The following is a 12,493-nucleotide window of genomic DNA, read 5'->3' as shown; positions in this document are numbered from 1 at the left end:
CAGGCTGATCCGAAGGTATTTGGTAGAAGAAACTGAGAAATTATTCCTCTTACAAATACATTCCAGTTTATTGGGTACAGCTTTGACCTGCTTTTGGTTTTCCATGCACACATTTTCCCTGTTATTACAGGCTTGTTTACAGGCTGTCTGATTCTCTGAACCAGTGGTGTTGCACTGGGGCCTGTATGGTGGGGGGACCCAGAGAGAAAGCGGGTTCCTTCCAACAAAGTGTTGGAGTGGAGGATGGGAGAACAGGAAACAGTGATGGGTGAAAAATGAACAAACAACTCTTTTTAGTGTACGGTATGTACCGGGCCAGCCTGTCAAACATCCAAATGCTCATGACGCCTCAACTTTTCCTGCTAACCCCCTCACTGTTATCGTAAGGTACGGCTTAAGCTGCGTGCTACTCCTAAAGTGGCGTGGTCATTCCTTTTCCTGTTGCTCATTTTGTTGGCAGCATTGAATGAACAAGTGAGTCCAATTAAGTCAGACTTGAGTCGAGACCTCAGCCAGCCGAGGCTAATGGTGCATTTATGTGCTCCACTGATGGCCATTCTTCCAATGTTGGTGTGCTCATGAGCTTTAAGTTGTAATGTGGAAATAACATGGACGTCACATGTTAATTGCTCAGAGCGTTTAAACAACGTATTGATAATAAAGAGCAAAGGGAGTGAGCCATGAAACATGATCAGGAACTCATTTTATAGATTATTCCGATATCACATGAATGCAGCACAAAGCTGTGTTGGTAAGTGGGACATCTGCTACTGCTACACATGCTCACTTCCAACTTGCCAAATACCACCACTTGTTCAGTAGCCCTACACATCAAACTAGTATGCTCTAGGTACCCCTTCAGCATTCGTTTTGGACACTGGTCAATTTATTATCATTACACGTTTTGGTAGTGGGGGGGCTGGAGCCTATCCCAGCTGACACTGGGCGAGATGTAGGTACACCCTGGACAGGTCACCAGACTATCACAGGGCTGACACATCGAGACAGACAACCATTCACACTCACATTCACACCAATTTAGAGTCATCAATTAACTTGAGGTGCATGTGGGAGTACGCTGGAGTACCTGGAGAAAACCCACACTGACACAGGGAGAGCATGCAAATTCCACACATAAGGGCTCCCCCATCCTGGATTCGAACCAGGAACCCTCTTGCTGTGAGGCAACAATGCTAACCTCTTTTCAACATAAACTTAGAACATAGGTAAAAAAGCTTCATTCTAAGGTTTACGTCCTTAGATTTAAGCAACGCACATGGTCAGGTTTAGAAGAAAACATCATGGTTTGTCGTAAACTAAGCATGTTTGAACATACATCACATGACATGCGTCACTGGTGTAGTATGCTACACATACTACCACACCACATTGTTATTGAAATAACTTGATTGCCTTTTGGTGTCATACAGGACACAAACCCAAGTGAAAGTCCCAAGCTTGTTTGACCCATTCACCTCCCTTGCCCTTTGCATACTTTCTTGCTCTTTGTAGTATAGCAGTTGAAAAATGCCACCATCCATAGCATCTTGTACCACCACTAAAGGGTGTGTCGATATCTGAGCATTTGGATTTGAGCAGTAAGGAATGAGATAAGACGAGACGAGACAAGACGATCAACAGTAGCTATTTTAGGTGTGTTTGTGCTTCATTGGGCCCCTGTTGTAACTACCTTATGCCACTTGCTAGGGCTCTCCTGGGCCAGTGATCTAAACACTTGTGTCTTTCTTTTCAGTCATGAGCCCCATGGCTATACTTCACAATAACAGCTTCAGCAAAAAGAAAACATCTACAAGTTAACAGGCATGTTTGTTACTGCCATTTCCAAACACATAAACTCCTAAATTCCAGGTCTTACAGTGGAAGCTCGCCACAGAAATCCATGCTCAATAACTACAGTAAAAGACTGCTCTTTAAATGCAGATAGTGGAGGACGAGTGAGTTCATTGCTGCTGGGATGGGCTCGCTAATACCAAGAATGAATGCCCTTGCATACTGATAAGCACGCTCTCCTGCTATCATGCACAAATGGTCTTAATGAGCTCACTCTGTGTCATTGTGGTTTCCTAAGTATAGCGCAGGAATATTTTACTAGGCCATCGAGATACCCAAAATTCAAGAACAAAATAATGTTGTATCAAACAGTGTTTTTTTGACCTTCCAGCCAGTGGGTTCAGCCTAATTACCACTGGAACCACTCTCAGGTATTTATACCACGTGTGTCCTGTATTGTGCCTTTTGTTACTTTAACCAAATCTCAAGAGCATGTTTACCCACTATTAGGCCATTGTGACTACAGACAGCAAAATTTTTATTACACCCACTATTATTTCCCTGAATGATTCCTTTTTGGTACCTTTCTAAGTTCTGTGCTTTCGCATAAACAGGAACAGTAGTTAATTGAAAAATGAACAGATACCAGCCCCAGTTACACACAATGTGATTGCTTTGGGCAAAAGTTTGTGGCATGGCAATCTTGTTTCACCTGATTTGATTACACAACACAACAAATGTCGCATTTTATGTGGGTAATGTTAACATTAAAGCTGATACCCGAGGGATCGCAGTGCAACTTTATGTTTGAGGACATTGTTTACTTACTCACTACAGAATAATTCTGGGAATGTATTCCTGCTCGAGGCTTGAACATACTGCTTATTTGTCCAATGAAGCCTTCGAATCCTCTGCGCCGAGCCACCGGCGAGGCTCATTTGGCAAAAGCAAGGTGCATTATTAGCTGGTAAATAAAGTGGCGTGGTGAGTGTGTGCGAGTGAGAACGAGCTCCAGAGAGTTTTTCAGGCCATGGGTGTGCATCTTATTTAATAGACCTCTCCTCTCTGCTCCTCATCAGTCCAGTCCGGCTCTGTCCTAATGAAACAATAACAGCTACAGCCTGTCACCATCTGCTCATACCACTGCTCCGTCACCTCCTCCCCGCATCTCCTCTCCACTCTCTCTTTCTGAATCTCTTCATTTCTCTCCACCTACGGCATCACTTGTTTTCTTGTTACTCATGCACCAACAAACTGATGCAAATAATGCTCTTTGGCCAAATACCAGGCTGATATGATGGATGTGACCAAAGTTTGACCCTCTTGTTGTTGTAAATAGAGTCTGCAGTCAGTGCTTCGGTGTAATTTATTACTTGATGTAACAGGTTCTATGCAATAGCTTCATTTAAAGGCCTAACACGACACATCTATCACTTAATAGATCACTCTGGTCACCCTGGGTCACCTTGTCTCAAAGCAGGGGTCAGCGGTTTTCAGAAAAAGGCAACAAGAAAAACACAGCCTTCCTCCTGCATCTCCCACTCCGTCCTAAGCCCCTCCCACTAGACAAGCACAGGCACATACACGCGCTTCATTCAGTAACCTGTGCGAAGACTAAGACAACATCAGAAGGGCTTTATTGTCTCCCATCTATATACAGTGCAGTACAGTACATAGAGGGAGGAAACTGTGTTTCCCTGGTCCCGCTGCAAAACAAAAGAAAGAACATAAGGTGCAAACAACAAGAGACAAAAATAGGTACAGAACAAGATACAAACACATAGTGCAATCACAAACATGGTGTGCAATAATAGGAAACTATAAATACAAGTAGAGTTTGAGGTAAAGGGTGCAGACATTTTCTGTGGAACAGTCAGTAGAGCTGGTCTGCTGGGGTTAGCCTTTAACCTAGCATGAATACCTATTCGTTGTCAGTGTCGTGACTTTGGGCTCTGGTCCCTCGTAGCAGGCCGAAGCAGCTTGTTACAGCTTTTCCGTGAGAGCAGCCGTAAGATGGTTATAGGTCTTAGTTCTATGAAAATGACCAGGATGGACAACAGCTTCGAAAGCTTGAGATGATATACTGTGATGAAGGCTCCAGCTAGCATTAGCTACATTAACATGAACTTGAAATAGCTGCAGCCATTGGCCTTTGGCTCCCGTTAGCAGAATGCTAAACTATTAGCAATTTTTCTCTTCATCTCTAAAAGGCTTCACCAATATTGATTCATGTCTTATATTTGTTTATTTTTGACTCCCGGTTTTGATAAGTCTGTCTATCCTTTTTTGGATTGCCTTGCAGTAGAGTCAGTCGTTGCCAATGCTGGAATAGTGACTTTTTCTTCAGGATTTTCTGCCATTGAATGAGGCTTTCACCATCTGTAGGGATGTACATTTGTAGAACAGCCAATAGGAATACCCTCTCTCTGAAAAGACCTGTGATTGGCCAAAATCTCCTGACCCAAGCTAGATTTTCTAAAGCCTGGAAACAGAGTGTAGAGGAGGTACAGAAGTCTTGTTTTCTGTCAGACCACTTAAATTACAATACACTCAAAGGTTATTATGAAAATTTTGCCCAATGATGCCCCCCAAAAACCTGCCTACCCCATCTTTAAGAAGCACGAGTACGTACATCACCCCAATGGATCTTTCAAAACGTGGTGATCCAGAAGTTATTCTTTAGTATTTAGCCGTATCATTGCAACCATCATGGCCCAAGTTTTCTACATTTCACCAAAGCTCTGGAAAGCATTGATTAAGTGCATATGAAATAGTAGCTAACGTTAGCTAGCTAGTAGCCTGAAGCCAACAGTGCGTCCATGTACAGAGTTGAAATATAAAAAAACTATTTCTCAAGCACATTCACTCACCCGGCCAAAAACAAGATGGCAGTCGTTCAACACTGCTATCTGAGCATATCCATATTACCATACTACCAGTATTCCAGATTTAGAAATAAATAGTAAATCAAATGCAGTATGCCAAAAAGGCCAGGATGTTCTATTACATCTAGTGTGATTTTGCAGTATGCAAGCCAGCATTGCTTTTCTGACAATTTGACCCACAATCCTCTGCACAGCGGACCATACATCACATTGATTGAGCCACAAACGCATGACGGCTTGACAGCTGATTGACAGTTGTCAGAAATTGCAATGACGGCTGACAGTGTGTTCAAGAAACTAATGACCAGTTGAACAGTAATAATAGGGATATTAATTAAGTGAACAAAATAATTATGAATACTACAAACAATAAAAGGGCATAACTATAAAAATAACATTGACAGAGAACTGCAGATGTAATATGTTAGAATCTACAATCTGTGCAGTTATAACTTGCGGCATTTGTTTTATCTCCAAGGTAAGAGATATAAAAGCAAGAGGGTCAAAGTTCAGGGCGTAATGATGTGAGAAAGTAGAATGTCCCGATTGTGTGCATAATGCATGCAACGGAACATTCTTTTTAAGGGCAGCTGCCAGACCTACTAAAAGTAAAAAGAAAAAGTATGTGATTCGGAATCACATTTTGTTTCTAAGGTTGTGGAGCCAACGGACACAAAACAGTTATAGTCTACAAGACTCTTGTGTGCTTTCATCTCGTTCATTGTCTAATAGGAGGTAATTTGTGATGGCAATTTCATTCAGACTGGGCAGTTTAATCAAGTTGTTGAAAAATTGCTTTTCTTCATTTTGTATGGGTCATAATAACGATAACTGTTGCCTGCAGGTTCATCCAGCCCCCTTATGCTGTCACTTTCCTCGAGATCCAATTTGTGAAATAAATGGATTATCACTTCCTGTCCTTCATCTGAATTTTGCTTGTCATAATAGTCACAAGATTTCAAACAAGCAATTTAGTACCATTTAAAGGTAAATGTTAGACCAGTTGTTGGGTGTTTTGCTACCATCATTCAAATCTGGGTAAAAGTAGTCATTTAGTAGCTGTTCTGGAGCTTTTGAGCATAACACATGATCTTCAGTAGCAAATAGAGTTTGCCCAAATGTCATTTTTTCAGTTTCACTGCAAACAGGTGATTTTTTTTACACCCTATCTTGGAATTGGTTCAATATAAACTAGGTTTTTAGGACACAGTGGACTGAATGACCGGCTAGGATGGAGCTTTTCACTATCACACAGCTACTGAGTCATGCGCTCACTGCATCCTCCTGTCATCTCATTCTTTTCCTCTCAGCATTTATCCCTCTTCTCCTTCCCACTGCCCCGACTGCTAACTCAACTTCCTGCAGTGACATCTCAGCAGGCTTACGCTGTGGCGCCTTCAGGCCTGGCCATAACAACAGCCATTAAACGACGTGTCATTGCCAAGCTGCAGGCAATGTCAGCCACTCTGCCGACCGGCCCGGCGGTGTGATCGCTGGTCCTATTGTGCTGATGGTTTTATTTCACATTAAGTAAGCGCTTGTATGGCTGACCGACTGATATATGGTCTCATTATATTGTTTGATGGCCATGGTTGAGCTGGGTGATTATGCCGCTGATAAACCGCGGTGAAGGAGGGACCCGATAGGCTGATAGGCTCATTAAGACATGTATTGATCAGAGGCATTGACTTTTTGTGCGTGTGTATGTGTGTTATGTGTTCTGATGTGTGCTTTGTGAGTGTGTGTTTGATGCTGATATGAATTTGCATGTATTGTCAATATTTGTGAATCTGTGTACTGTACATGCATGTATCTGCATGTGTGCTGAGCCACATTTGTGTGTGTACATTTGTCTGTGTGTACATTTGTGTGTGTGTGTGTGTGTGTGTGGCCTCTCCTTCCCTCTGGCTCAGATCTTTTCACTGTTCAGTTACAGGTGCCAGCTCCGGCTTTTTTATATTTAGTAGCTGAGGCTTTGTCAAGCGGCTAGTGGTGAGGCCGGTGGCCGGCCAGCTGCTGGGATGCTGTTCAGTGTCAGCTGTTACTGGCAGCCAGGCGGCGCGGAGGAGGCTTGTCATAACCTTGAATTGGAATTGTTTTGTATGTGCACAGCTGGTGAGCTGCTACTCTTTGTCGGCTGTGATAGCAGCTGACACCAGACTGTGATTTGTTTAGCGGCGGGCACGCTGCAGTCCACACTGGTAACTGCCAGTTCTGACAGAACTTCACGTTCACACCCCTGAATTATTTGTGTTTCATAAATGAGTGTGTGTGTTCCAAAATCATGACTATCAGGACAGGGCAGTCACTGTTTTTGGCTGCTTATTTATTTGCTACAAATAAACCTTGATGTTCACCTTGCACTTCTCCCTCTCGCTTTTTACTTATTATTTTAAAAGGAGTGGCCTCACCCTGCTGCACACTCTTAAGAAATGTTTTATCATTCAGAGTGCCAAGGGGAAGAGGTAGGGATGTCAGTTTTGATTAATTTTGCTTTCTCCTTCGTCTTTGGTTTTTCTGTCAGGCCACAAACCAACATTAAAGGTGCATGGCAACACCTATTATACCAGAGCATGTAACATTGGCTTTATTTTGAAGAGGAAACAAAAAAATGACGTGAAATACAAGAGGCCTTTTCCTTTAATCTGGTTCTCCATAGCTCTAGCGCCTCATTTCAAAGCGCTATCCATTAAGAGGAGGTGGAATTTTAATGTTTTGTGGTGAAAATGTCTTACCTTTTATTTTATTTTTTGTTGGCTTTGTTGACAGTCAGCTATCCGTGTTAACACATGGAAATGTAGCCCATTATTGACTTCATTGGTAGAATAGATTCAGGCAAGAGAAGTGAGATTGGTTGGGTAAGCCAATCAGATACAGAGTAAAGCAAAGTAAGGCGGATCATGCCTTCGCTATCCAGGGAAATGCTAAATTGTGCACCGCTGAGTAAAGCATGTTCATTTTGAGCCACACAATACCTTAAGTGAACAATGTCTAGCTTTGCTGACACAGCTAACAGTGCTAACAAAGCTAGTTAACAAAGCGAATTGAGCTGCTTACTTACCGGGATGACCTTCAGGGAGACCAGTGGGTTGGTACAATGTTTCCACAGCAATACTGTTGGGTCAAGACAATGTTATTAGCAGTAATCGCCGAATGAACGGCCCTGCTAGCTAGCTCTCACCAGTCCCAGTTGCAAATTTGCATTTTTTACGATAGCAAAGGAATGACCCACCCTACTCTGCTTCTAATTGGCTTATCCTTACATTCCCCCCCTGACCCTGTCTAATCCCATTCCTCTTGCTTAAACTTAGCTAATCAGAGGAAGAGTAGGGTGGGTAATGCCTTCCCTTGGAAAAGCATATTTGCAGCCCAGGTGGCGCACAGTGCAGTAAACTAAAAAGTATTAAAATTACTTATAGACTGACAGGTTTAACAGGTCAAAAATGTTCTTGATGGTTACCCAATGAGCATCCAAGAGGAATGTTTTTTTATGACTTTTGGCTCTAAAACAGGTGGAATAAATAGTGTAAATGTGTGTTTTGTCAGTTGGTGGAGCCCCTGACCCCCAGCGGAACAGCCCCCAACCAGGCTCAGCTGCGGATCCTTAAAGAGACGGAGCTGAAGAGGGTCAAGATTCTGGGTTCTGGCGCTTTCGGAACAGTCTACAAGGTCAGTGTGTGTATCTGTACATAACACACGCACTCCTCATTCAAATGTGGGGCCCGCGCATTATAAATCAAACATCAGTGAGTCAGCTAGATGGTGAAGAAGACACACTCCAAAGTGTAAACAAGTGAAACAAAGTTTCTTTCAGTGCCCTCTCACAAGTGGAACCACCCCGCTTGACAAGTTAGACAATAAGCATAAACATTTCCCTTTGTAGCAGCGTTTCCTGACAGACACGAGCCTAGGGCAGCTCAAGGACCTGGAACGGAAACTGCTGTTTGCTTGCCAACTTCACTGCCCTTGGCAAAAATTATTCATACCACCCCGAAACTCAACAAACTCATTGAATAAATACAGCTTTTTACTACCACCAGCTTTAAATTCCTTGCAATTATAGTATTGATGAGCCTGTTAGATTTTATAACCATTCTTTACTACACTTAATCTACATTCATAGAGTTAGATCAATTCATAGTTGTGTTATAGCCAGGTGGGTCTATTTGGGCAAAATATAGTGAGTAGAAAGGTTATATTTTTTTTTACTTTTAAGCCATTAAACACGGGAAGTAGCCATCAAAATCATCAGGGCCTTTTCTATAGGTGTTCATTGAGACTGCATTTATGGTGATTACTTGTATATTTCAGGGCATCTGGGTCCCAGAAGGTGAGACAGTGAAGATCCCTGTGGCTATTAAAATCCTCAACGAGACCACCGGTCCGAAAGCCAATGTGGAGTTCATGGACGTGAGTATTTATACCGCAACAATTTGTGTCCACTCTCGGGTTTGTGTGCCTGAGCCATAAAGCCTCAGCCTTGTCAAAGAGATGGCCGAGCCTGTCACTTTGTGGGACTGTGCATTCGGCGGTAAATTCTTATGAGAGCAGCATCTCAGTCAGAGCCAGTAATAAAGTGAACTCCACTGTGCTGTACAGCCAGGCATGTATTGAACGAGGCTCTATTAAAAAACAGCACTTGTTTATGAGATACAGCTTTATTGGAATCCAGGAGTGATAGAGGAGGAGAAGAAAAGGAGGAAGGGAATAAGCTGGGGGGTTTCCAATTCTTCCCACCTTGTCTTTGTCACCTCCGTCCTCCTTCCTTTCTTCCCCTCTTCCTCTTTCTTTCAGCCATCCTTCTTTTCACACACTTATGCCAGCCTTAGACCAAATGATTTTTGAAGTAGTTTCACTCTTGTGGATGTATTTCCAATGTCGGAATAAAAAATGGGAGTTTTGCTAGAGGCGTGTTCCCGTGATCATGATCATTTGGTCTAAGGTGGTCATAAAAATACATCGGAGCCGTCTTTAGTCAGTCTGTCTAAACTTGATGCTCAGATACATTTAAACATGTTTAAAGTTGTACGTTTTTAGTTCAGTCAGGAACACTTTAGTCAAAGAAAACTTTATTTCCATTTGCAGTATTGTATTCGATGGTATAGCTCTATTCTGGAGCCTCTCTGCCTTTCCTTGGCCTACACAGAAAGCCTCTTACATTCGCCTATGTGAAGTAGAACTTAGCTTGACATTGTGTCCTGCCTGAACTAACGCTGTGCTCAATTCTTGGCTCAAATACTGAAGGTCAATGATGTAAGCATTGTCAGCAACCAATAGCTGCAAACCAGGTAGACAATAAACATGGAGGGTGCTCTGAAAAGGCACAAGAACATAAACAGGTCTTGGTTCTGAGAACCTAAAGGTAGCGTTGTAGAGTGAACAAGAGTCTGTACTCAATTCAGCATGTATCTGATCCATTAACCGACACTTATTTTAGTAAGAATTCTTAATTTTTGAAAGGGTTTGCCTTCCATTCCCATTGTCTCCTTCGATTTGACAAAAATAGTGTTGACATATGACACGTTTTGTCTTGTGCGTTTTTGCAAACACAGGAATTGTTAATATGTCATATTTCGTAAAGGGACTAGGGTGTAATATTTTCCATCAAGAGCAGAATGGGAAATAATCTCAAAAGGAATCTAGTTGTAGTCTTGCAAGTAGTGACCCTGCAAGATCCCCAGTTTTGCAAAACCTTATAGTGTCAGACCAGAAACTCACGTTGTCTTTAAATGTGAGAGGGTTTCAGACTTTAGTCTTTTCAAAGTCTTTTCAAAGTCTTCTAGTGTATGGTAGGCATTAGACTGCAATTGCAAAAGGATAGTAGTTCATCTTCAGTATCTTTTTGGATGTTTGCCCTAAATGTTTAAATCTTCTGCACCTCATTATCTAACTAACTACTTCTTCCACCTCCATCTTCTTTTTCCACACTTACCCAAAAGTCTCTGCAGAATATATATTTTTAATTCTTCTAAAAAGTTCATTGATGTTCTTAAAGGATAGTTCAGATTTTTTTTTAAGTGGGGTTGCATGAGGTACTGATATTGAGCATAGCGTTAGCTCAGGCAGGACACAGTGTCAAGCTAAGTTCACATTCCAGCTACATCAGCTGATCCCAAGCAGCCCAAGCAACCGATGGAGCAGCTGATTGATGGAAGGGAGTCTGTCTATGCAACCAAATGGCGAATCTCATTCAGGGTGCCCTGTTTAAACTGCTCTGGCCTGCCTACTGTTGTTGCTTCCTCTGCAAGCTGCTTTGCAACCCGCCTCCACCCCAGCTCCTTCTTTTCATATCAATGTCATTTCTATTTGTCATTGATACTTGCTCTGTTCTGTTCCCACGGGGTCTTTGCTGCTGTTCCCCCTGCCTAAGGATTTCCATGTAGGTGCATGAAAGGGCAGGGAGGTTTGCTCTCTGCCTCAGGCTTTCCTCATTAGTGCATGGACGGGCAGAGAGGTGTGCCCTCTCTGCCTTAAGGTTTTCCACATCAGCATCTTGGAAGGGCAGACAGGTGTGCTCTCTCAGCCTAAGGCTTTCCATATAGGTGCATGGAAGGGCAGTGAGGTGTGCTTACTCTGCCTTAGCCTTTTTTACGTAAGTGCGTGGAAGGGCAGAGTGGTGTGCTCTCTCCACCTTAGGCTTTCTGTGAAGGCCTAGGAAAGGGAGAGAGGCCCGAAAACAGAACCACACTGCCAAATAAAATACTGCAAATGGAAATAAAGTGGTCCTGACTGAACTGTAGTCAGTGTATTACCTAGATGGCAGTCGGCATGCCCACAGCGAGAAGCAGGCAGTACCTCCACAGAGGCAAAGCAATGCCCTGCTGTTCACAGAGACAGCAGCAAAAATTGGAACTAATTCTTTAAAACACAAACTCAGTAAAGCTAAATGAATTGATTAGAAGATTGATAAAAGAAAATGCATCAGCTATTCTGCTGACTGATTCATCATTTAGGTCATTTTTCAGGCAAAACTGAGCCAGTATTCTTTTGCTCCAGCTCCTCAGAAACATATATCTTTTGGTTTTGGAACGTCATCTTGGGCTTTAGGAATTCATGATTGTATGTTTGTATGTTTTAGTATTTTCTGGCATTTATAGATGATAAATTGACTGAAAAAATAATTGTCGGATTACTGATGCATCATGGCTGTGCTTCCACCCTATTTCCCTTTCTGCTCAATTTTTTTTCCTTTCTTATTTCTGTCCCTGCATCTTCTTTCCACCTCTCTCCTCTCCTCCTCTCCCTCCTTTCCCTCTCTTCCTCTTCCCCTGTTTCTCCCAGCGGGGGTCTCTGTCCATCCAGAGCCAATATGCTCTGTCTGCCGGCTTGTTAAACAGCAATCTAAAGGCAGGCTCACGCCTCACCACTGGGAAACTAGCCACTGGAGTGCCAGCTCCAAACACACTCCCAAAATCCACACATACAAACACACATAACCAAACAGGGCACACTTTAGACAAAAGCCTCCCCACGTGGTGCCGGCATTGCGGGGTGACTCACTTGTGTTGGCAAAATATGTGAATTTGAATTTCATATGTGAAATGCAAAGGCCTAATGGCACACTAATTTAATGTGCTTCCATGCATGCACACACTTTCACACACACACACACTGGAGCATGCACCAGTTTTGCAGGGCTCTGCCAGTATGTCACCCAGTGTGTGTGTGTATAAGAGGGGGAAAGTGAGCAAGTGAGCTAGATGGGAAAGGAGGGTCAGCCGGCAGTAATGGAGGTCAGTGCTCAGGGAGATGAGAGAGAAACCAAAACACACACACACACACACACACACACACACACACATAACGTTTGCACTGGG

At 42.9% G+C, this 12,493-nt stretch overlaps 1 protein-coding gene across 5 annotated transcripts in view; it reads left to right on the top strand.

The window, feature by feature from the left end:
• LOC117249751 (receptor tyrosine-protein kinase erbB-4) overlaps window positions 1-12,493 on the top strand; it is a 442,892-nt gene that overhangs the window by 350,188 nt on the left and 80,211 nt on the right. For all 5 annotated transcript variants that reach the window (XM_078165992.1, XM_033615451.2, XM_078165991.1 and 2 more), the window contains exons 18-19: window positions 8,223-8,345; window positions 8,988-9,086. In XM_078165992.1, the coding sequence (XP_078022118.1) occupies window positions 8,223-8,345; window positions 8,988-9,086 (222 nt within the window). The remainder of the gene's footprint in view (window positions 1-8,222; window positions 8,346-8,987; window positions 9,087-12,493) is intronic.

The sequence above is a fragment of the Epinephelus lanceolatus genome, chromosome 24 (assembly GCF_041903045.1).
Source record: "Epinephelus lanceolatus isolate andai-2023 chromosome 24, ASM4190304v1, whole genome shotgun sequence".
NCBI lineage: Eukaryota > Metazoa > Chordata > Actinopteri > Perciformes > Serranidae > Epinephelus > Epinephelus lanceolatus.
This window is presented reverse-complemented; position numbering and strand designations above follow the sequence as displayed.